This window comes from Notechis scutatus, chromosome 3 (assembly GCF_049901735.1).
Source record: "Notechis scutatus isolate UNSWTSFEM ecotype Mainland chromosome 3, rNotScu1.2, whole genome shotgun sequence".
In the NCBI taxonomy this organism is placed as follows: Eukaryota; Metazoa; Chordata; class Lepidosauria; order Squamata; family Elapidae; genus Notechis; species Notechis scutatus.
Genome location: NC_142011.1, coordinates 164,632,118 through 164,655,671, shown reverse-complemented (window position 1 = coordinate 164,655,671; position 23,554 = coordinate 164,632,118). Strand labels below are relative to the sequence as shown.

At 35.1% G+C, this 23,554-nt stretch overlaps 1 protein-coding gene across 1 annotated transcript in view; it reads left to right on the top strand.

The window, feature by feature from the left end:
• The window catches only part of CDH2 (cadherin 2), a 156,433-nt gene that overhangs the window by 108,204 nt on the left and 24,675 nt on the right, over positions 1–23,554 (top strand). Inside the window, exons 3-9 of the mRNA XM_026670370.2 lie at positions 9,804–10,021; positions 12,532–12,678; positions 14,158–14,313; positions 15,285–15,429; positions 18,476–18,648; positions 20,955–21,092; positions 21,483–21,668. Of these exons, the coding sequence (XP_026526155.1) occupies positions 9,804–10,021; positions 12,532–12,678; positions 14,158–14,313; positions 15,285–15,429; positions 18,476–18,648; positions 20,955–21,092; positions 21,483–21,668 (1,163 nt within the window). The remainder of the gene's footprint in view (positions 1–9,803; positions 10,022–12,531; positions 12,679–14,157; positions 14,314–15,284; positions 15,430–18,475; positions 18,649–20,954; positions 21,093–21,482; positions 21,669–23,554) is intronic.

The window sequence follows — 23,554 nt, the reverse complement described above, 5'->3', positions numbered from 1 at the left end:
GTTTTGTATTTTTCCAATACAAAACTAGATAGAACTATTGGAAAAGTAAAAAATACCTTTCATTCAACACAGGAAATAATACTCATATATGAAAGTAGGTATTCTATTTTTTCTTTTATAGTGTTACACTAAATGTTGATAGGTCAGCAAGGAATCCTGATGCCAGTTTCCAAGTAGATACTGAATATTAGTGCTACCTCAATATATTGCATAATTTGCACAAAAACTCTTGTGTCTTAAAATATGTCTAATTTTGTGCTGATATAATAAAACCCTCCTAGGAGAATCTTACAAGTTTTCCACATTCAGGCATCTTTCTGCTATATTAAATTGATATATTTCTGCTGTCTATCACTTACTATCTTCAAGTTTATGTGTAAGTAGTTCTGTCTAGTATTTTGATGGGTATGATTTCAAAGAATTTCAGTTGTGCTCCTTTCATTTCTAGCAAAAGTCTAACACTGCAACTGTCCGTCATATATACTACATACATAAATCTTTATCTGAATGTAAGGAGACACCTAACCAAAAAAACCTCCATCTTTGTATTTGATGGTGCTTGATAATCAGTATTGTGCAAATCATTTACTGTGATGGGATATGCATCTGAGAGGTAATGGAGGGGAGTCTTGGCAGCATAGATCTTTCCTAGGGAGGAAGCAGTACATTCCAGAAAGAACCCCAAATTAAGTGATTGCACAGTCCCAAGGTGGTTAGGGGAAAGCAGAAGAGGTTCAGGGTTAGCCATACCCTAGATTCTGTTAGGATATATCTATTAGGATAGAGGTTTATAGCTTTAGTTTGGCAAGATTATGCATAAGGAAATAAAGGATGGAATTTACTGTGTCTTTGGCTTCTGCCTGACATTTACACAGAGTGTGCACTCAAAAGATATGTAATTTCTTTTCCAGTCCCCTTGTTAGTATAAAGTTGCTAATCCATCTCAGATTTTTGCATGGATGATAAGAAGGATTTAATCATTTGCCACTTTAAAGGATCTTTCATTAGCATTGTGGCAAAAAAACCAAAACCCAACCCCAAACCTAAATCATTGCAGGTATTGGTTCCAACCTATAGCAAGGAGGTAGAACAATTTACCAAGAGTATTCACGTTAAGGCTTTAAGGCTAAACATAATTTGGTTGTGAATTCACTGGAAGTACATAAAATATTTTATATTTAAAAAGAGCATGAAATACAATGTTTTAGTTGCATCTACTATCAACCAGTGAAATTTGTAAGAGGAAGCCCAAGGCTCCTAAGTGATTTCGTGCCTAAGGCAGGACAAGAATTCATGATCTTCTATTTTCTAGCCTGGTTCATTAACCACTACCCCACATTCATTCTCTAATCCATAATATGAATGATAAAAATGTTATAGCCTTTTTTAAATAGATGCTCAGAATTTGAAATTTTCTGATGCAGGAGTTTCTTTAGTACCTTGTTGTTGTTATTGTTGATCACCAGTTGTTAAATAGATATTTATTCCAGCAGCTTTTCATTAAATTTGGCTGGTTTTATTGGCATTAAAATTACTGTTATATCTCTTTAGACTATTTTTGTCTCATCATTTAACTATTTTATTTTTTGTTGTATAAGTAGAATAGCCTTGAAATATTTGGGTGCAAAGTAGATTTTTATCTATATTAATAAACACCATTAATATTTAGTATTGCTTTTTATTAACCAGAATTGTACATTCAAGAAAATTATTTTGATTATTTTGATGCTCATTTTTATAGAATTGCATTATTTTGTCCCTCTTCTTTTAATTTTGGTGGCTTCAGTAGAGTTCCACAAGACTATATAGGTTTATGCTTGCCATCTGTTTATTAAATAAATTCAATAGCCCAAGAGAGGCTGGATTCTCTCGATTATATCTGCATTGGAAAATAAAAGCAGTTGTCTAAGCTGTATTATTTCCTCTTAAGATGGCTTACCCCTTTCTGTTATATTTTTCCACTGAAATGAAGGCAAAAGAAGGATTTTGTGTCAGTGAGTGGGAATGGCAAAAATTGTAAAGAATCATTGAATCAAATATAATTTGGGTTGTGTTGGAGTTACCTAATCTGTGTTTTTGCTGACTGTCACTATTCCTATTTTAAAGAGCTGCATAGGCATTTCTATGGAACCAGAAGTAACTTTATCCCCATTTTCTTTCTGGCATGCTTTATTCAGTAAGCAAAAAGGATTATGGGAAGTGAAGAACATTTTAGTAAAAATGTGTAAGTGAGATTCACTGAACATTTTTGAGATTGTTTTTACCTTATAGGTAGTTTTAAAAATAGACCATTTATGTTAATTTGATTAGCTGAGGGTTAGGGGAATAGCATTAACTAGAATGTTTTTTAATTGATTGCAAAACATAATGTAAAATCAAGACTCCAAATCTTGAAATATAATTTTGATGAATTAAATAAACTTGTGCCGTCAGTACCTTCTATAAATTGTAGGCAGACATTCAAACCAGGTTTTACAGTGACCATATTGATTGCATTGATTTTTTTAGAAGGTCTATTCTATTAATTCAAAAAGCTTAAAATTTTGTTACATGATACCTTCTTGGGTAACAAAACAATGTAATATAATAATTGGTGAAATTATTGTTTTAAGGTGGCTTAACATTTGCCAAAAGTATTTGTGCATCAAATTAATTACATTGTTCAGTTACCGTTGTTGAATAGTGTCTTCCGCGTGTATTGCTACGTTAACCGCCATTGAATTTCCAGCTACCAGGCTCTTCAAATAGTCTGCCTAGTAATTTTGAGAATTGCAGTCCCAACACGTTAGGAAGATGTTAAACAAAGTTAATTTCATCCTGTATTTTATGTGCTTACCTGCAAAAAAATTCTATAGAATTGAGCTACCGTGTTTCTCCAACAATACGGCCTCCACCAATAGGAAGACCCAGCATGTTTTCTAGGCATAAAATCAATTAAGCCCCTCCCCCAAATTTAGGCCTAGTTTAAAACATGCAAAATAGGGGGAAGGGTGGGGGGACTGCCATTTGGAGTGCCGTTGGAGCTACCACCGCCATTTGGAGTGCCCTTGAGCTGCTGCCGCCGTTTGGAGCTGCCTCTGCCGTTTGGAGCCGCCGCCGCCATTTGGAGCTGCCTCTGCCATTTGGAGCCGCCGCCGTTTGGAGCTGCCTCTGCCGTTTGAGTTGCTGCCGCCGCTTGAAGCTGCCGCTCGCGTTTGGAGCACTATCGCTGTTTGGAGCACCACCGCCACTCCAAACACGGCGGCAGCTCCAAACACGGAAGCAGCAGCTCCAAACGTGACGGCGGCACTCCAAACGGCGCCGGCGGCTCCAAACGGCAGAGGCAGCTCCAAACACGGAGCGGAGCCACCGCCGCCATTTGGAGCTGCCTCTGCCGCTTGGAGCTGCCTCTGCCGTTTGGAGCTGCCGCTTCGCGTTGAGCACTACCGCTGTTTGGAGCACCACCGCCACTCCAAACACGGCGGCAGCTCCAAACGCGGAAGTGGCAGCTCCAAACGACGGCGGCAGCTCCAAACGGCGGCGGTGGCTCCGCCGTGTTTGAGCTGCCTCTGCCGCTTGAGCCGCCGGCGCCGCTTGAGTGCCGCCGTCACGTTTGGAGCTGCTGCTTCCGTGTTTGGAGCTGCCGCCGTGTTTGGAGTGGCGGTGGTGCTCCAAACAGCGATAGTGCTCCAAACGCGGAAGCGGCAGCTTCAAACGGCGGCGGTGGCTCCAAACGGCGGCAGCAGCTCGAAACGGTAGAGGCAGCTCCAAACGGCAGAGGCAGCTCCAATGGTACTCCAAACAGCGGCGGCAGCTCCAAACGGCGGCGGTGGCTCCGTCGTGTTTGGAGCTGCCTCTGCCGTTGGAGCCGCCGCCGCGTTTGGAGTGCCGCCGTCACGTTGGAGCTGCCGCTCCGTGTTTGGAGTGGCGGTGGTGCTTCAAACAGCGGTAGTGCTCCAAACGCGGAAGCGGCAGCTTCAAACGGCGGCGGCGGCTCCAAACGGCAGAGGCAGCTCCAAACGGCAGAGGCAGCTCCAAACGGCAGAGGCAGCTCCAACGGCACTCCAAACGGCAGTGGAATGGGCAGAAGGGAAAGCAACAGAGGCAGGTGCCAAAGGTCTTGGGTCTGCAGCAAAGGTGTTTAGTGGGAGTAGGGAGCTCTCTGCGTCGCCATGATCGCCCTTAGGAGCAGCTGGTGGCGAGGCCACCCGCGGGGCTCTAGATGAGGATGAAAGGGGGAAATTAGTTACCCCGAAAAGACGGCCTAGCCGTTTTTCGGGTTCAAAAAAATAAGGCCCGGCCTTATTATGTGAGAAACACGGTAATTTCTGAATTATTATGAAAACTTACTGCAGTAATGCTGTCAGGATTCCAGCAGTTACCCCAATTAAATCATGAGTCTCAAGCCAAACTTCCAAAACTTCAAAATGATCTATTGTACGGCACTGCCTGCGTGTAGCTGACTCTAAGACACATAATTCATTGTCACCTTTGATCCTGGTCCCCCCCCCCGGGTGTGTCATAATTCATATTTATGGAATGCACTTTTGATTTTCAAGCTGCCACACTGCTCTTTCAAAACCCCTTTCCCCCTCCCATTCTGTTGGCAGCTCTAAAAAGACCATAGGAATATTTTATGAGTTGACAAATTGCATATTTTAAAAAATGAGTTAAACTATATGGGCTTGTATGAATGTTTAGGGATAGGTACAAAAATAATTTTTCCTCAAAATAGGAGAACAACAGCTCCATCAGAAACTTCGTTAAAATAATCCATTTGGCTGTTACGTGAGAAAGCATGCCTAAAAATGGCTTGAGTATTTTGATGGAACAAAAGAAAACATTGTTGAATATTCCTGATGCCTAAAAAAAGAAAAGTAACAGAAATAGAGAGAGGTAAGGTGTAGGACAAGTCAGCTACTGTCCTGAATTTTTTGCAAGGCAGCAAAATATTTTGTGTATTTTGTGCATGCCCATGATTTATATTGGGAGCTAGTTTCTGCAGGAATGCAGAAAATCTAAACAGGCAACTGCCACATAGATCTGAATATAGGAAATGTTATACCAATTTGCTATTTATTAGAAAACATGGGGAAGAGGACCCCAGGTTAAATCCAAGAGGATATCATGTTGGGAATCAACGTTAATGTTATTTCAAGTTTATGTGAAGCTTCAGGCAAATTCAAGTTTCTTAATAGGGAGCCTCATAGTCCATGCTTGCTAATAGTAGCCACCAGTATTTCTCTTCTTAAATGCTTATTTTGTTGCACTTCTGTTAGGTTTTTTTTAACACTTCCCACTCTTTTTAGGTAAGAGATGCTGGCCTAGAAACCAAGAGATTGTGAGTGCCTTGAGCATGAAAGCTGGCTTGATGACCTTGGGCCACTCATTCTTTTTAAATCCAACTCAGTTCATAGGGTTGTTTTTATGAGAAAAATAGAAGGCAGGAGTATTTGGATAACAATAGCACTTATATACTGCTTCATGGTGCTTTACAGCCCTGTCTAAGCAGTTTATAGAGTCAACCTATTGCCCTCAACAATCTGGGTCCTCATTTTACCCACCTCGGAAGGAAGGAAAGCTGAGTCAACCTTGAGCCACTCATAACCGAACTCTTGGAGTAGGCAATGAGTTAGGCGGCAATACTGCATTCTAACCACTGCACCACCATGGCTCTTTTACCTTGACTTGATCAAAATATATAAAAGGAGACTGCAGAAGTAATATAGTAAAAATAATGCCAGATTTGAAAAGACAATAGCAGATAGCAAATAGCAATGTTTCTTCTGCGAAGAAGCTGAAGAAACAATGGACCAGCTAGTTACCTACTGCAAGAAGATCAAGCAGACTGATTACAAACAACGGCATGACAAATGGGGCACTGGAAGATCTGCAAGAAATACCATTTGTCTGCAAGCAAGAATTGGTGGGACCACAAAAATAGAGAAAGTAATAAAAAATGAAGGAGCTAAAGCACTAAGGAACTTTAGAATTCAAACAATTTGAATTGAGTTTGGGATGCAGCATGATAACACAGTTAAGTGTCACTGTGATAACAGTAATTGCCCAATAAATGAAACTATTTAATTGAAGATTATTAGTGAAATATACGAGATTATAAAATTGCAACTATTATGAATTATTTATATCATTAGAAATGAATATACATAGTTTATTTCTTCAACTTACTGTAAGTGAGATTGCATACTTCACACTTTGCTCTCCAGTACATATGGTTTCAGTTGTTGCACATCAGATTTAATAAAATATTTAACAACCTTCATTTATTGACCGTTCAAAGTTATGACAGTCTTTGAAAAAGTGGTTTACAATTTCTCTCAAAGTTATGATCATTGTACCACCCAATGATCATATGATTATAATTCAGGCACTTTGCAACCAAACCACATTTCACTGCCAATTGCAGCATCCTCTGGGCACTTGATCACTATTTGTACACAATCAGCCAGTTTCCAATAATCAGCCTAAATTGGGGAAATGACCATATGATTCAGTGATTCGTTTAACACCGATGGAAAAAAAAACAGTCAAAAACAGATCTGATCACATGATTAGGTTTAATGATTGCATTCCTTAGCAACCACAATTCCAATCTCAATTGTAACCATAAATTGAGGACTACCTACAGTATAACCTTATATAACAACTCAAGAAAATTAGGACACATAGTGTAACTGAATAAATATTTTTCTCCATTATTAGTTCACTTTCCACTATGCTTTTCATATAAGGGAAAGGGATCAGAATAACCTACAGAATTGTGGTCTTGCAAGATGAAAATAATTAATTCTGACTTATAATTACCTATTTTTAAAATGCAAGAAATGTTTATATAGGTTATTTTTGGTCTGATAACTACACTTACACAGGGGTTTTGGACCAATTCTATAGAATTGGTTGTTAAGCTTCTGCACAGTTCAGAGAACCAGCAAATTGCACCACTGGCTGGCTCCTCTCCTCCCCACCCACTCACTCCTTACCTGGTATGACCACCATCAAACTTACCTGCTATTATTTTTTTTCCCCCACCATTAGCTGTTCCGATTATCAGCTGTGATATTTAGATTAGCTAGAAAGCAGGAAATCGTTGGATTTCTTGCTTTCTAGCTAATCTAAAAGCAGAGCTGAACCTTCCTAGCTTCTATTTTTCAATGTGGACTCAGGCAGTAGATTGCAGAATGGTAGATCTCTCAGTGCATCTGTGATTCTGTGAGCAAATCAATCTGCTCGCTTTGCCTGATTTTGGGTAAAAGTTGCTCTTTATTTTTATAAAAAATTTCAATATTTACATACATGGTATTTTGTGAGTTAATTTTGTGAGTTTGCCTGCAGGCAAATTTTATGTGACAGACTCAGGCAATAGATTGCAGAAAGGTAGATCTCTGAGTAAATCTGTGATTCTGTGAGCAACTCAATCTTCCTGCCTGCTTTGCCTGATTTTGGGTAAAAGTTGTACTTTTTAATATCAAATTAAATATCTATATAAATATTTACATACAAGCCACTCCCAGCCAGTCACGTTACCACCAAGCCACGATCAGTCAGCAAGCCACACCCACCCAGTTATGTGACCAACAAGCCACACCCACAAATTAGGCCACGCCCACAGAACCAGTTGTTAAAAAATTTGAATCCCACCCCTGCACTTACATATGTCCATGGTAAAACATTTGTATAAATACCCTATCAAAACATGATCCAACATGTTATTTTTCATTAATTGAATATTAGTTTATATGTATCCCAGGTACGTATTGAATTCTTGTTCACACAACTCACTGCATAGAACTTTCTGCCTAGAATGTTTCATGTATCTTGATCCTTCTCTCCCTGTAATTAGAAAACTAATTTTCTGTATTTGAAGGGGCATTCCCTTTTAAATGAGCAGATAAATAAAAGACCAACAATGAGAGAGAAATATCTTTAATTGCCAGAAAATTTTAAGGCCACTGGGGGAAAAAATGGAATGAATAGGGAACAATACTATTTCAATCGCTTGCACTTCACCCTTCAGTACTATTTCCAAGAAAACTGCTTGATGATGTCTCTATACAGGTAGTCCTTTTATAATGGTTGGTCACTCAGTAACTATTTAAAGTTATGATGGACCACCAAAACCTACTCAAGCCCTGGGTCCACATGCACATACCAAAAATACACAAAAAAAATTAAATTATATTGGCTTACATTTTAAAATTTATTTGGGTATTCTTTATAAGTATTTTTATTTTTTACTGTGAAAAATTGTTTTTATTGCTTTCTGAGTAATGCATTTAAATTGCAGTGGAGCTAAAGACAAATGTCACAATACTGTGAATAATGTGTCATCCCTTTCATCAGTTTAGGAAGATAGCGGCATTAATAATGACTTTCTACAAGGGATTTTTTTAATCTAACCAATAATAATAATAATTTGAAAGAGATTTTTTTTTCTCTTTAAAACTTGTTAACTTGTTAACCGATCCAAGCTGTTCTTTACAAACCTAATTTCTAGCAATAGCCTAAAAACTACCTAAAGAACATATTGTATCCATCCATCTATGCATGCACAAGCATATATATACACACAAAAATCTTTTAACATGACTACTTGCAGAGGATGATTTTATCAGGATACTGTCCGTTTTATAAATTTTCAGCAACATGCTGTTTAAAAAAAGCAATTCCCCATGAATTTTATAGCACCTGGTTGCCTCAAGAAAGAATATCAATAAGGAAGGTGCTAGCTTCCCATTAGATATTTAAGCATACTGAGGTACAGAGAGACTGTGATATTCATTTCTTAAGCTTTCTCAGATTAATTCTGGAATCCAGTTAGTGATTGTCCAAATTATATTCATATATTCCTATGAGACTCCTCCAGATCTATAAGAAGGAACCTTTTAATTCCATAATTTAAAAGGAAGGGATGGAGAGAAAAAGTATGTTATCTAATGTAGTGGCATTCAATTTATATCCCAAAGGTGCTTTTTCAAGAGGCAACTGGACTTTATGGTTTTTCTTTGAAGACATTTTGCTTCTCATTCACGAAGTTTCTTCAGAGAGCTAAAGAAGCTTCTTGGTTGAGAAGCAAAAACTTCTTCAAAGAAAAACCAGAAAGTCCAGTTGCCTCTTGAAAAAGCATCTTTGGGACAACTGTGACCTGGATGACTGAGAATCTCCATAGACAAGCAATTTATAGGTTCTGTACTTACAGTTTTTTGTATCTTGTGGTAGTTCTTATTCATTTACATGGTTGTTGCGTTGATCACTATGTTAAACAGCTGGTTGCTAATAAACAATAATGTAACGTATTATAGATGTGGTTTGCTTTTCTTTTCTTAAGACAAATAATATTTGTTGAGAGACACAAATTCTTCAAATTGAGAAGCAAATCATAAATATTATTTACAACTAGTAGTACCCCAAAAGTACTATATATTGTTTAAAGTATTCTTATATTTTGTTGTAATCTGAGATTTGCAAGTTAATGCTTTCATATTCTAGAGCAGAATAGGTAGGAGGCAATTGTTTCAGAAATACTTGGACAAAAATTGGAAAGTAGTGATAAAACAATTGTTATATAATCCTTTGTTTGGTTATCAAACAATTAAAAAATTATATACTATTAATGTACCAGGGCTTGCATAAAACAAATCAGTGGGAGATCTTAAAAACTGTGCTTTGTTTTTAGTTAGCTATTGATTGATCAACATACTTAAATTTAACCAACATTAGAGTTGACTTATCTACAACAAATTATTCAGAATATCAGGATTTTTAAACCTTTTTCATTATAGCTGTTGTGTTTTATGTATTTGCAGTAAGATTTAGAAGCTGTGAAGCAAACAGAAAAGTCCATTTTGAAAGCAGTGCACCAGCAGATTTCAGAATTGGTGAAGATGGTGTGGTATATGCAGCTAGAAGCTTTCAGCTTTCTCCAGAACCCACTGAATTTTTCCTGTATGCCAGTGACAAAGAAACAAAAGAACAGTGGCAAGTGATCATAAAACTAGGCCTTGATCCAAAAGATTCCATAAAGGTAATATTTCTTAATATATTTTAGAAATATATATAAGAAAGGGGTTCATATTTTATCCATTTTTTAAAATTTTTACTTAATTTTCTGTGTTAAATATTATTAATTTTCAAAATTATATTTTCTATTATCCCATCTCACTGAAAATACGGAAGTTTTTTACATTTAACATTTGTCTTAGTACTGGAGTATATTTTTAAAAGGTAGAAATTTAAATTGGAATGTGTCTTTTATTTTAAAACCCTAGAAAGCACCCATTATTTATTCAAGCAGTTAAATCTAACCAAAAATAAATAAATAAACGATTTGCTTTTCAGGCCCATCAGTCAAGTTTATAACGTTGGAACTTCAGATTTACAAATGTAGCAGAAGAAGCAATTCTGGCAGAAAGTATTGGCTTTGCTTTGTGCCTCAGTAATAAAATGTTGGGGTGTGTGCATGTGTGTAAAATTATTCATGACTCCACTGCCACTTTAGAGAAAGGAGCCTCCCTCTTGTGTAAAGTGCTCTCAGCCAAGCTGGAAAGCAATCTTGCTCCTTTGCTGCCAGTAAGCATTGAATATGCACATTGTTTGGTATTCTGCTACTTGTTCTTCTAAAAAGTATACTGGATAATTTATGTCAATAGATCTGTACACAATAAAATTAACAATTTTAGGCATAAGATTGAAAATATCAGAAAAGAAGCATGGATTTGATTCATTCATGAAATTGATTTATATTAATATCCCAACATGGAGCAAATAATGAATTTACATTTAAATAATCAAGAGATAGCTCCTGGACTTGGGTAAAGGATTATAATAATGAAAACTTTCATGCTGGTAATCTTGCTTTTTCCAGAGAGTTGGAATTTGCATTGGTGTTTGCTGGACTGTGACTCTCCAAACCTGTAATCATATTTATGCAGTCACAGAGCTTGCTGTTCAGCTAGGATATCATTATTTTTTCCAGCATGTTTTAACTGCATGACCAGAACATAAGCAAGCCCAGATCTTTTAAACAAGGTCTCAAATATACCTATTTTTGTATATTTAGTAGGATTTAGTAGGTTGTCTGTAATTTAATATTTTTGGGGACTGTATAAATTGAGGGAGAGGTTTTTTTAAAATTCTTGGCGGGCCAAGCCAGTTTCTTCCTTGGATGGTGGAGCAGCGAGAGAGCAAGCCTCCTTCTCTTCCCCCCCGTCCTTGCAAAATTTTCTGCTTGAAACCGGTCCCTGGTACAAAAAGGTTGGGGACCACTGATTTACCTTATAAGTGGTAATAATATTAATAAAAAAAAAGTTCTGAGCTACCTTATTTTGCTTCAAAGTTTTTATTTAGAAATTTAATTTTTTTCCTGAAATTTCCCTCTTAAAATGAAGATGCGTGTTATACGCCTGTGCGTGTTATACGCCGATAAATACGGTACTTGGTTGATTGAATCCATTTGGTTTGATGGGCCAGCATAAACTTAATTTGTTACTCTGTATTTCTAGCATCACCAGCTCTATCGCTAGGCTTGCATATGTATATAAATGCTGGGTATTTTTTCTAGGACTCTTAATTCACAATCTGGTCCTGTGCATGCTCACTAAAGTTTAGTTTAAAGGTCAACATAGCAGTGTTTCAAACAAATAAAATAGCTTTCTATTTATTTATCGATAAATTACCTTAGTGCTGCAAGTCTCCAAAATGTTTCCCTATTAGATTATTTTATGTAAGTTAAGATTACTTATTCATAGTTGCTGAAAACATCTGGCTTCCACAATGTAAAAAGAAACCATTATTTTTCCCATTCCACATTTAACTGAAAAGACTGAATATTGTTTTAAAGGGTTGAAATGTCTTTCTTTGTTTTTGCCACATGCATAAGCAAGCTGGCAATCTGCAAGCATCAAGAAGCAAAAGCCAGAATGCTTACAGATGCAGAGAAGATACCTGCAGAGATTAATACCTACTGTGTAAAGTGGGCCATCTACAGCATCCATCATGGCTGACATAGGTTTAAAATAATTACAACATTAATTCTATGGGATTTAATAGGGTCATAAATATTTGAGACAGTCCTTACTACTACATATTAAACTTCCTTAGAAACTCAAATTATATTTTAGCACACACAGGTCTAAATTTAATGTACAGTAGCACATTACCTGAAGTGTAGCTCCAACTAATGAGAAATATCTAAAGGCATACTGTTAAATTTGGAATGGCATTAACTAGGCTGCAGTTGGAACATAAAAAGTATAAGGTATAGAACTAAGTTCTAATAAATTGCTTAAAACTCACACTTACTTTCTACAGACGTCTGGTAGAAAACAAACCAGGTATTACGTAGATCTCTTTTTTTGCATATTCCACATGTCATTTGTGAGTTTGGGTGTTATACGTTGTCTTTGGAAGCCTTATTTTATATCATTGAAATCTTTGTTCATTATGTAAATGTATTTAAATATTTGTATGCTGCTTTCTATTTGAAAAACCTTAAGCATCTAATCTGTACTAATTTTCATTATCTATAATTGCAAGGAACAAAAGAAAATGGAAGACATTGTATTTCCTAGACAACAAAATAAACATAGCGGCCATCTGCAAAGACAGAAGAGAGATTGGGTTATCCCTCCAATCAATTTGCCTGAAAACGCCAGAGGGCCATTTCCTCAGGAATTAGTTAGGGTAAGACAAAGAATATAACAGAAGAGTATTGTTGAAGGAGTTTAATAATATGAGAATTTTTGTTGTTGTTTTTCTAGGCAATTGTTTCCTCAGTAAAAACCTTTACAGAGGTAATCCCATTAAAATCTCAGTATTATATGTACTGTCAATAGAAGAAGAGAAGAAATATGAAAGAATAAGATAAATATTTTTATTTGTCCAGGTATACTATAAATGGTTTATCAATTTGATAAATACGGTTACCCAAATTTTAAAAAAACCAAAAAATACTGAATTATAGAATGTAAAAGACAAATTGTTATATAATAAACCTTCAGATTGACAATATCCATTTAATGGACTTTGCATCTAACCAATAACATTTTTACTGGAATTATTTCAAAATAAAGGACAAAGTCCTATGTATTCATTTGCTTTAACATAAATCATTTGAAAAATGATATCGTTTTTGTAAGCTTATATCATCTGCATAAATTTATGTTATTTTTAAAATGATACCATTTATAGAGATTACAGACATTTAGATTTGTGTGGTTCTCTCCTCAAATGGGTTTTAAAGTAAGAATATACACTTTTATTTTACATTCAATCCATATTTTCCATTGAATGGATGTTGGCATGAGTCGCTTTAGATAGTAAGATGGGAGGCATATCAATTCAATAAATATTGTTTTTATATTTAAAAAAATAGTAGATCAGAAAGAGTTAGCCTAGGTGAACCCTACACAATCGGTGGTTGTGTAAAATAGTTAAAATCCTTATGTCCAGAAGAAGTAGTACAAAATGGCCAGTTGATGTGCCACTGGTTCTGTTGGGGCATAAGTAAAATTGGGATAATAGATTAATGGCAGAATGGGAGACATAGTGGCTACTCAATAAAGACAAACTGGGAGAGGATAACCTCAAGAAGTCTTTCTATCACCGCTACTGTTTGTTATTGTATTGATTCCTTTTTTAGCAGTACTGATCAAGTCAGGCCATGGCTATCAAACATCAAAAACATTTACTGGGTATTTACTGGACTTTAGTCCTATTTACATGGACTGATGATGTATGGAAAAACACTATCTGGAATAGAATCTTTGCTCTGCACTGTCTGAACATATTATAATGGAGTTTCCTTGATGGGAGGAATAATTTCCAGTTGTCCCATGCTTTGTAACAGAACAGGCAATTTTGTTGGCTACCATGGGTGAATTTCCTTTGTTAATAATACTTGATAAATATATATTAGGCATTCTGTAGATTGCAGGTGCTGGCACTACCCTTTGTTTTAGTAAGAAGTCCAGTGCAGATCACTTTTAAAAAAAAGTTAACTTGCTAATTTTTGCAATTAAAACAATAAGCTAGATAAGAAAATAATTGATTTCTATGGCTGTTTTGGTGGGGTATGCATGCATGCGCATATTGATAGATTTTGAGCATCTGATACTTCTGAATATTGTTATATTTAACATTCACCATCTTCTTGATATATAGATCAGATCTGATCGTGATAAAAGCCTTTCCCTGCGATACAGCGTTACTGGTCCAGGTGCTGATCAGCCTCCAACTGGCATCTTTATCATCAATCCCATTTCAGGTCAACTATCAGTGACAAAACCATTAGATCGGGAGCAAATAGCTTCTTTTCACGTAAGTTTTTAACTAACTAAAGAATAAAGTTCAAAATCAAAGATCTTATCTAGAATTATTTTCTCTGTTTTAGATTTAAAATTATGTAAATGGAATTACTTGGCTAATTTAACAACTCAGATTTGATTTAATGAATTAGACAAAAGAAACAAATTGAGAAACTCTTATTATATTTTATTTCAATTTCCAGTTACAAATTCAATCACGTAATTTAGAAGAAATGTTTTTAATGTGAAAGTTTTATATGATTATTAAATGGTGACAGTTATTTCAGAAATAAAAAAATAAATCTACCATGAGATATTTTTTTAATTGTGTAGTACATTTAAATATAACACCTGTGGGGATGAAATTAATTGCAGAAGAGAAGATATAGATAAGAGGGTGCACGGATAAGTGGATTATTTAAAAACATTTCATGTTTGATAAATATTAAAAACTGTGAAAAGTGAAAGAGAAGGACATCTGAAACAGCACAATATGCCATCTAAATTGTCGTAGCTTCTGGCAGTAGACTCCACTGATAAATTTTGCTTTGGGTGAAAAAGTATTTTCTTGGGCTATCTTACAAATTTGTTTCATTTAATTATTTTCATTCTAGTATTATGATAATAGGAAGGAAATTTTTTTCTACCCTCAGCTAATTCCTCCTGCTTCTGCTCCACTTTCTTTTCCTTCCTTCTTTCTACCCTTTCTCCTTCCCAGTATGACTTTTTTTTTACTGCTCAGAAATGTTTTGTCTTGTTTTTCTAATTTTAGGCATTATGAAGTTTTGATAATTCAGGATATTACTTTTAAAAAACTGTTTTCAAGTGTTGGAAAAGCTTGTTGTCCAAAAGAGGTTAAAAAGAAGACAAAATAAATCGTGTTTAGTCGATTCTGTTTAAATGTCCTGCCAGCAACAATAATTACCTTGTCTGAGGATACCTGTTGCAGGTTTTTCTGATTTTTAAAAAAAATATCTTTTGCAGCTAAGGGCGCATGCTGTAGATGTAAATGGGAATCAGGTGGAAAATCCCATTGATATCGTTATTAATGTCATTGATATGAATGATAATAGACCTGAATTCCTACATCAGGTTTGGAATGGGACAGTCCCAGAAGGATCAAAACCAGGTAAAATGTTAGAAACTTAATTATTTATTGTATATTAAATGTTAAAATACAAATTTTAATATTGTAGAACCTTTTAAACATTTAACTTAAATTACACTGTTTAAGGAAGTATAAAAAAGTTAAATTGCATTCATCTCAATAAAGAGAACTGGCCATGTTTTAGTTAATCAATCACATCTGTATTGGGAGGAGACAGAGCTTGTAGAAGTAACTTCTTAATATCTCTCTTCATTGACTCAAAATAGCTTAATTCAATTCACTGGATTAGACATAGGACAAATTTTTCCACAGGAGAAACCAGGTCTGGATCTTGATTCAGAGATCTGAAATTCCATGTTTCCTGGTATTGACAAATAAGAAGTAAACATAATTATTTCTGAGATAATTACTACTTTAGCACAAATTTGCCATAAGTCAAATGATGTACTTTGTGTATTCTTTCTATTTTAAATATCTGTTTGATATGCCATTATCCAATAGAATTGCAACTGCCTAGGTTTGTAATGTGTCTTTTTTATAATTTTGCAAATTTTAATTAATTGATATTTGTTTCTGTTCCATGCTTAGTTGTAAAGATGATAACAGTGATAGTCATGACAGTATTACGTTATATTTGGACAAAGTCTACCAGTTAATTCTGGCTTGATTTGATGATTTGGATTGTCTGATCCTTCCCAAGGATATATAATAGTAATATATTAACTGTTCCACTTAATGTAACATTTTGCAATTATGAATTATCCATTCCTATAGTGTCCAAATGCTTTCCAGACCTTTTGTTGTTATGGTTGGTCACACAGTCAATCAGATTAGGCATTTTACCACATATTAAGTATTTCCTGAGGATCTGGTAAATATTGTTTGATGGTGTTGCTTTTTATTTTTGTTGTATAACAACCAAATTAGAATAGTAGTATTCTTACTATTATTAGAAAATTGACATTTGACTCCAAAGCTTGTGGTAACACCATCATGTGTTTTAAATGGTAGTATACTAGGGAATTGCAGATTTAGAAATGGAAGGCATGTAGTGTGAAAAAAAACCTTAATAACACAGTCACAACATTGGTATATTCAAAGCTTTATTATCTTATCGTAATGTTAAAAAGAATTCTTAATATACTATTACCATCATGCTGCAAATATGATGATGGATAGCCACTGAAGGAAGAACAGCTGGCCTAAAATCATTTAGTGAGATAGTTAGAACAAATAATTTCCTAATGGTATTTCTGAGTCTTAACTATCAAGCAACATGCCAGAAATTATTTAACTATGACCAACCAGTGTATTAGCAAATAAAACTATCTATTAGTGGAACAGATCTGTATCTTTTTGCAATGGCCTTAGTTACAAGATCTTCTGCAATTGAAGGAGATGCTGGAAGAAAGCATAGATGTGAGAACTGTCTTGCTGTTTTATGCAGTTTTATCAGCCCATTGGGAAGGATAAGATTAGGCAACTTGATTGGAACTGTGCTTTATTGATACAGGCTATTGTTACAAACTCTTGAAAGTCTAACAGCATTTTTCCTTCCCCTCTCTTACACTCAGCCATTATGTTTTCTCCTTTTTTAATGCATGCACATGCACTCCCACATTAAATTTGAAAATGTATAGTCAGTCATGGCAATAGACAGTAAGATTAGGTTAGATTAGGACTGGGGAAACTATATTCTGCCGTGGAAATACTCGGGGAGGCTTTGGGTCAATTATTTTGTCTTGGATCAATCAATTTTATAGTTGTAAATAAAAAAAACCCGGAAAGAGTGAATTATATTTATGTCTTCAGCTTTTAGAATAGCATTTTAGAAATCTAACAAACAAATACATTGCTGTAGCATTGAAAGATGTAGAGCATACATGTAGATCTGGACATCTATTTAAACAATTTCTTGTAAATTGCTGGGATGCTATATTGTCCAGATAATATATTAGCAACTTCAACATTTAAAAAATTCAAAATCATAGTCTGAGTACTTACATTTGGGTTTTGATCCCACATTGCTATTCTGAAAGGAAATATTGAATTAAAGAAAATGAATGTGTGGGGATGTGTGGATATGTGTACACATACATGCATACATGCATACATACATACATACATACATACATACATAGATACATACATACACTTCATAATACAGTACAAAAAGAATTTTTTAAAAAACTTCAGTAGATAAATTGTATGCTGAGTGAATGGTGAAATTATATTAAGGAAATTTAAAAGTGTGATTTATAGTAAGCAAGTAGATCTAGAGAGAATCTGTACAATTAATTACACAAGTCTGTTTCTGACTTGGATAATTTTTGATTAACTCTTAACTTGGAGGAATAATTTATTATTTATGTATTCAGTATATTCTGGTGGATATTAAACAAACTTAAGAATGAATTTTTTTTTTCAAATATGATGGACGATAATCCAGTGATTATGTGGATTTTAATAGAGTTTGAAGGTTTTCTTTCTCCTTTAGTATCATTTGAAATTTTATGCTGAATAAATGTTTACTCTCCTATCCTTTAATTCTCAATCCTGGATCACTTGTAAGATTTGTCCTGAGTGTATACTAGATGTTACACCCACTTTTAATTGGTATGTTCTTTCATGGCTTTTTTTCAAAACAGATTATATATCATCACATGCCAACAACTCTTATTGCTTCAAAATCTGCAGTTTAAATGGTCACCAAAAATGCCATTTATGATTATTTCAATGATCCTGTATGTTGAATAAACATTTGAATTGAATTGTCTTATTATAATATTGGGCTTCATTTTCTATAAGCTAAGTCAAAGAAGCAACAATTTAAATACAATAGTTTACTTTTGCTTTAGCAATAGGGGAATTTTATAAACACATAGCTTCTTTCTTAACAATTTCTTATTAATTATAGGTCTTAGGGAAAATGCTTTGATTTGAAGGAATATGATGTGTTTTGTCAGAGGAAGTAAACATTTAAACTAAGGTTGATACTTCAGGGTGCCTTAGTAAGATGCAAGTAAAGTGTTTGTTTAACTCAGAGGATTATTGGATCTTTCATTAGGTACTTATGTGATGACTGTCACTGCTATTGATGCTGATGATCCTAATGTTTTGAATGGAATGCTGAGATACAGAATCTTGTCACAAGACCCAACCACCCCTTCTCCAAATATGTTTACAATCAACAATGAAACAGGTGACATTATCACAGTTGCAGCTGGACTTGACAGAGAGGTGAGAAGGACTAACATAACACATTTTAAATTTGTCTTACATGAGTAGCTGATTATGAATCTATACTAAGAGGTTGAAAAAATAATTGAGATTTCATTTCCTCTTCTCCCTCCCTCTCTCTCTCAATGTAGATATAGATATTTTAACATAATTTTAGCTTGTTTCTGGTTTCATCTTAGGACAAGGAAGTCATATGATGGGCTTGGTTCCTTTTTGGACCCTGTGATTTTCTGGAATCTCAGAATGCACTGATTTTGTGTAACAAATTGCCCAAAATACAGTCCACCATCCCTACCATCCTTGTATGCATGTATGGAAAATAAAGAAACCATGTACAATAACTTTTTATGCATTTTTATTCAAGCAACCACCATTGTATAGCTTAATGAGAAAAAAAAGCAGCCATATCCCCATAACAAGCAGGGCTGTCTCCCACAACATCCATAAATCAGATCATGATTACCATTTATTTCTCTTCTCCCACAGACATAAAAAATAATTTTCAGAACAGAAAAAATGTATCTCTTACTGAACTTTTTCATTCATTTATCAATCAATCAATCTGTATAGCTTCCCATCTGAAACCAATGACTCTGGATGATAAATAATCATAAAAGCAAATAAAATAATTAAAACACAATACCAAAAAAATACAAATAACGAGATATTATGATCTGTTGGTGTAAACATAGCTAAGAAATAGAGCTCTTCACACATGTATCCAGACCTATACCCAGACACATAGCCAGGTCTGATAGGCCAACAGGTTCAGGGCCTTCCTAACTCAGGAAAGAAGGTGTCCCAGGTGCAGAGATTATGACAGAAAAGGTGTGTCTCCCAATCCCTGCCAGCTGACATTTCTTGGTTGATGGGACCTGAATCCTGCCTGACTGGATTAGACAGGTAGAAGCAACTAGGAGAGCATAGTCCGTCAATTAACTCAGTCTCAAGCCATGAAAGGCTTTAAAAGTGACAACCAGCATCTTGAATCGCACCCAATTCTGACAACCAATATAACATATGGAGATGATAGTATAATCAATTTAAACTAATTACATTTAAACGTTATTTAAATAACTTGGTTTCCCTTAAACATAGACACTCAGTAGGGCATTTTAAAAAAAACTTTATCTCTATAAAAAAGTAACATTTTTTATATTACTTTAAGAAATGAAATACATTAAAACTTCATTATAAAAAGTTGATTTTCCAGAAATGGTATTTTTTCTTAAAAATATATAACAATTTTAGCTATATCAATAAATGATAGTAAACATGGCCATAACATTGTAAAGCAACATCAAAAACACCTATCTTTATTAGTTTCCTTCTTGGAAGAAGTGAACTTTAGGTTTTAATAACTCTATATCAGTCCAAGAAGTTCTAGGATTGCTTAATCCTATTTTTTAAATATTGTGGAAAATAATATTTTTAATAACTGATAATGCCTCATATCAAATATATTCCCAAGAAGTTGCCAGTAACTACATCATAAAATTAATTATTAATTAATTTAAAATAATAAAATGCATTAAATTATTTTCAAACAATTTAATTCCTGAAGCAAGAGAATTCCTCTTAGGGAAGAATGTGTTCCTCTGCCTTTGGCTTCATTCCAGTAGTGTTTTAAGAACAGACTTTCCCACCTCCAAAAGCTCTTTTTTGACAAAGCAAAAAAGAAGCTAGCTGTGCTGTTGACAAAGAAAAGCTATCTAGTTCCTAATGTTTAACATTAATGAAATAATTTAGTTTGGGTTTCTCTTTTGGGGACTAGTTTCTGCTATTCTTGCCTCCACTGGTTTCCATAGTGATATGGAGAAGTTGTTGCCACCGTTACTCTCCAGTTCTCCTCACCACAGAGCCTTGGCATTTTGAATCATTTGCCAAGAATGTGCCCTCCCATGCTTAGTTCTTATGAGCCTTTAAGAAAAAGATACTAAAGCCCAACCTACTTTATTTTTCACTGTTGCCCAGCATTTGTGTTTTTAAAAACAAAAAATATATTTTTAAAAAGTGCCTTTCAATTGATTGTTGCCTGCTATTAAAAAAGCTAGTGTTAGATATAGTTTTTCCCCACTTAAAAGCTACCAAATAAGGCAAAAAAACAGTGCTTTGGGATTTTAGTGTTGTTCATTCTTCTTGATTAGTGCAAGTCCAATCTCAGTTTAAGTGATATTAATAGGAAGACCAATGTGATAAATACACTACAATACACAAAAATGATTTTATTGAATACTTGTTATCCCCTTGGAATGCTGGCTTTATCTATAACTGCTCTTGATGTCTTGTATTGGTGGTTTTTTTAGAAAGTACAACAGTATACATTAATAATTCAAGCTACAGATATGGAAGGAAGTCCAACATATGGTCTTCCAAATACGGCAACTGCTATCATCACAGTAACAGATATCAATGACAATCCCCCAGAGTTCACCGCCATGATTGTAAGTATGCAGTAAGGAAAAGGGATGTTGAATGTGAATAGTTCTTACTTGCTTGCTTATTAAACTAAATGCATTGAATATGTTTCTGACTTATGAGAACTTCAATTCCGTATTTGCATCTTCTCTACATCAATGGAGACAAGCTATATTTGCCATTCAGCCATTAAAGTCAGACTATCTGGCCAAGTTCAGGAAGACTGGTCTAGTTCATTAGAGTCAGAGAGAGATGTTACTTCTTTTAAAATGTCAACTAATATTCCCAAGTACAGTATTTCTGAATGAAGATAATAATTTAGGATTTTCAGTGCTTCAATAAAGAATAATGTGATAATATTTCAAGGATACCAAGCTGACATCTTGTACATAAGTATGTGTGCTTTATATTTTTAGTTCTATGGCGAAGTTCCTGAAAACAGAGTGGATGTTATAGTAGCTAATTTATCTGTGACAGATAAAGATCAACCACACACACCTGCTTGGAATGCAGTATACAGAATGACAGGTGGTGATCCCACAGGCCGGTTTACCATTCTTACTGATCCAAATAGCAATGACGGGTTGGTAACTGTTGTGAAGGTATGTATGTATATTTATTTATTTATCTATCTATCTATTTATTTATTTAGTCAAACAATTATTAGATAACAGGTATAAGTATAAACATGGTTATAAATACATGAAATGGATATGAATAAGAAAAAAAAGAAACAATAGTACAGGGACGGTAGGCACGTTTTGGTGTGCTTATGCATGCCCCCTACAGACCTCTTAGGAAAGCGGGGAAGTCAATAGTAGACAGTTTTGGGGGTTTGGGAAGAAACCAAAGAGTCAGGTAGAGTATTCCAGACATTGACCACTCTGTTGCTGAAGTCGTATTTCCTGAAATCAAGTGTGGTGCGGTTTATCTTTAGTTTCTATCTATTTTGTGCTCTTGTATTGTTTTGGTTGAAGCTGAAGTATTCATTGATAGGTAGGACATTGCAATATATAATTTTATATGCTATTTGTCAAGTTAAGTATGAACAGATATAGGGCATTGACTACTGAACTAGCTCCTGTTGTTAAATAAGAAAGATAATTAAGGGTAGATTTATTTAAATAAAAATATTTTGAAAGGCAAAAATTATCTGTTCAAAGCCTCAGTATATGCACTTGTGACACTAGTCTACAATGGTTGTGTTTAAAGAACCTAGCTAATTTGTTCAAAGGAACTTATTCCACAGTATATATCAAAATTACTGTAGAAGGTTCTGTAGAACTGATTTTAAAAATTAAAATACTAAATAGTCTAAATTGCTTGATGTTCAACTTTCTTTGTTCTTTTCCAAATTGACTAAATAATATTTTCAAACTAAAAGCAGCTTAAACGCTTCAGTACTTTTATCAAATATATTTAATTAAATATTATTACAATGCAACTTTGCAATTCAGTTTAGGATTATTTCTACATAATTTAGTTCAGGATTATTTTTACATAAAAGAAAGTGGCCAAGTTGAACTAGCTCAAATCTACACATTAAGAAATCTGGTAAGAGTTATGTTGCACATTTTTTTTAATTTGCAACAAATGGACTACGTCAATGATTTCAAAAAAGTTTAGAGCACAAAACCTATTAATTAAAAATTATAAAAACTCTAATCTAAAAAATGGCATCCATGGCTCTATTCACTGATTCACCATTTTTATTGTACTTTAGAAAAATAGCTAAGAATAACCTTGTATTCAACTGAATTTTTTAATTTAATTTAAGTTGAGTAGCTATTAAAAAAATAGCCACATAGCAAAACACATAACTAGCAGCCAATTGTTGCCGATCAACAATTAACATAACCATCTCACAGGTTCTGACAATCCAACTCCAGAGGTGGTTTCAACCGGTTCACACCTATTCGGGTGAACCGGTAGCGGTTATTTGGCATGGGTCGCCAAACCGGTGGCGACCCCTGGCTGGCCGTGCCCCCAACCCGGTTGCCCAGTCACTCACTTGCCCCGATCACTCTCCTAGCTTTCCATTCCCCACATCCTCTTTCTCCCCCGGGAAAAGGAAGAAAGGCATCGCTTTCCCCTTGTGAGATAAAAGTGCCTGGAATGAGAGGGAGTGCAGGCTGACAGAGAGGGTGGGGGTGAATCCAGCCTTGGAGCACTTTTGCAACGTAAAAGAAATGCATTTTGAAGCAGGTCCTTTAAAAACTTCTCCAAGGATTCCCCATGGACACTGCAAGTATCGCTTTCCCCTTGTGAGTTAAAGTGCCTGGAGTGAGGTCTGACAGCATGGGTGGGGGAATCCACTCCAGCCTTGGAGAAATTTAAAGGAGCTGCTTCAAAATGCATGTCTGTTAAGCTACAAAAGTGCTGTGTGTGAGAGAGGGGGGGGAGGGAGGGAGGGAGGGAGAGAGAGAGAGAGAGAGGAAGGGAGAGAAAGAAAGAAAAAAAATAGGAAGAGAGAGAGGGAAAACTGCTA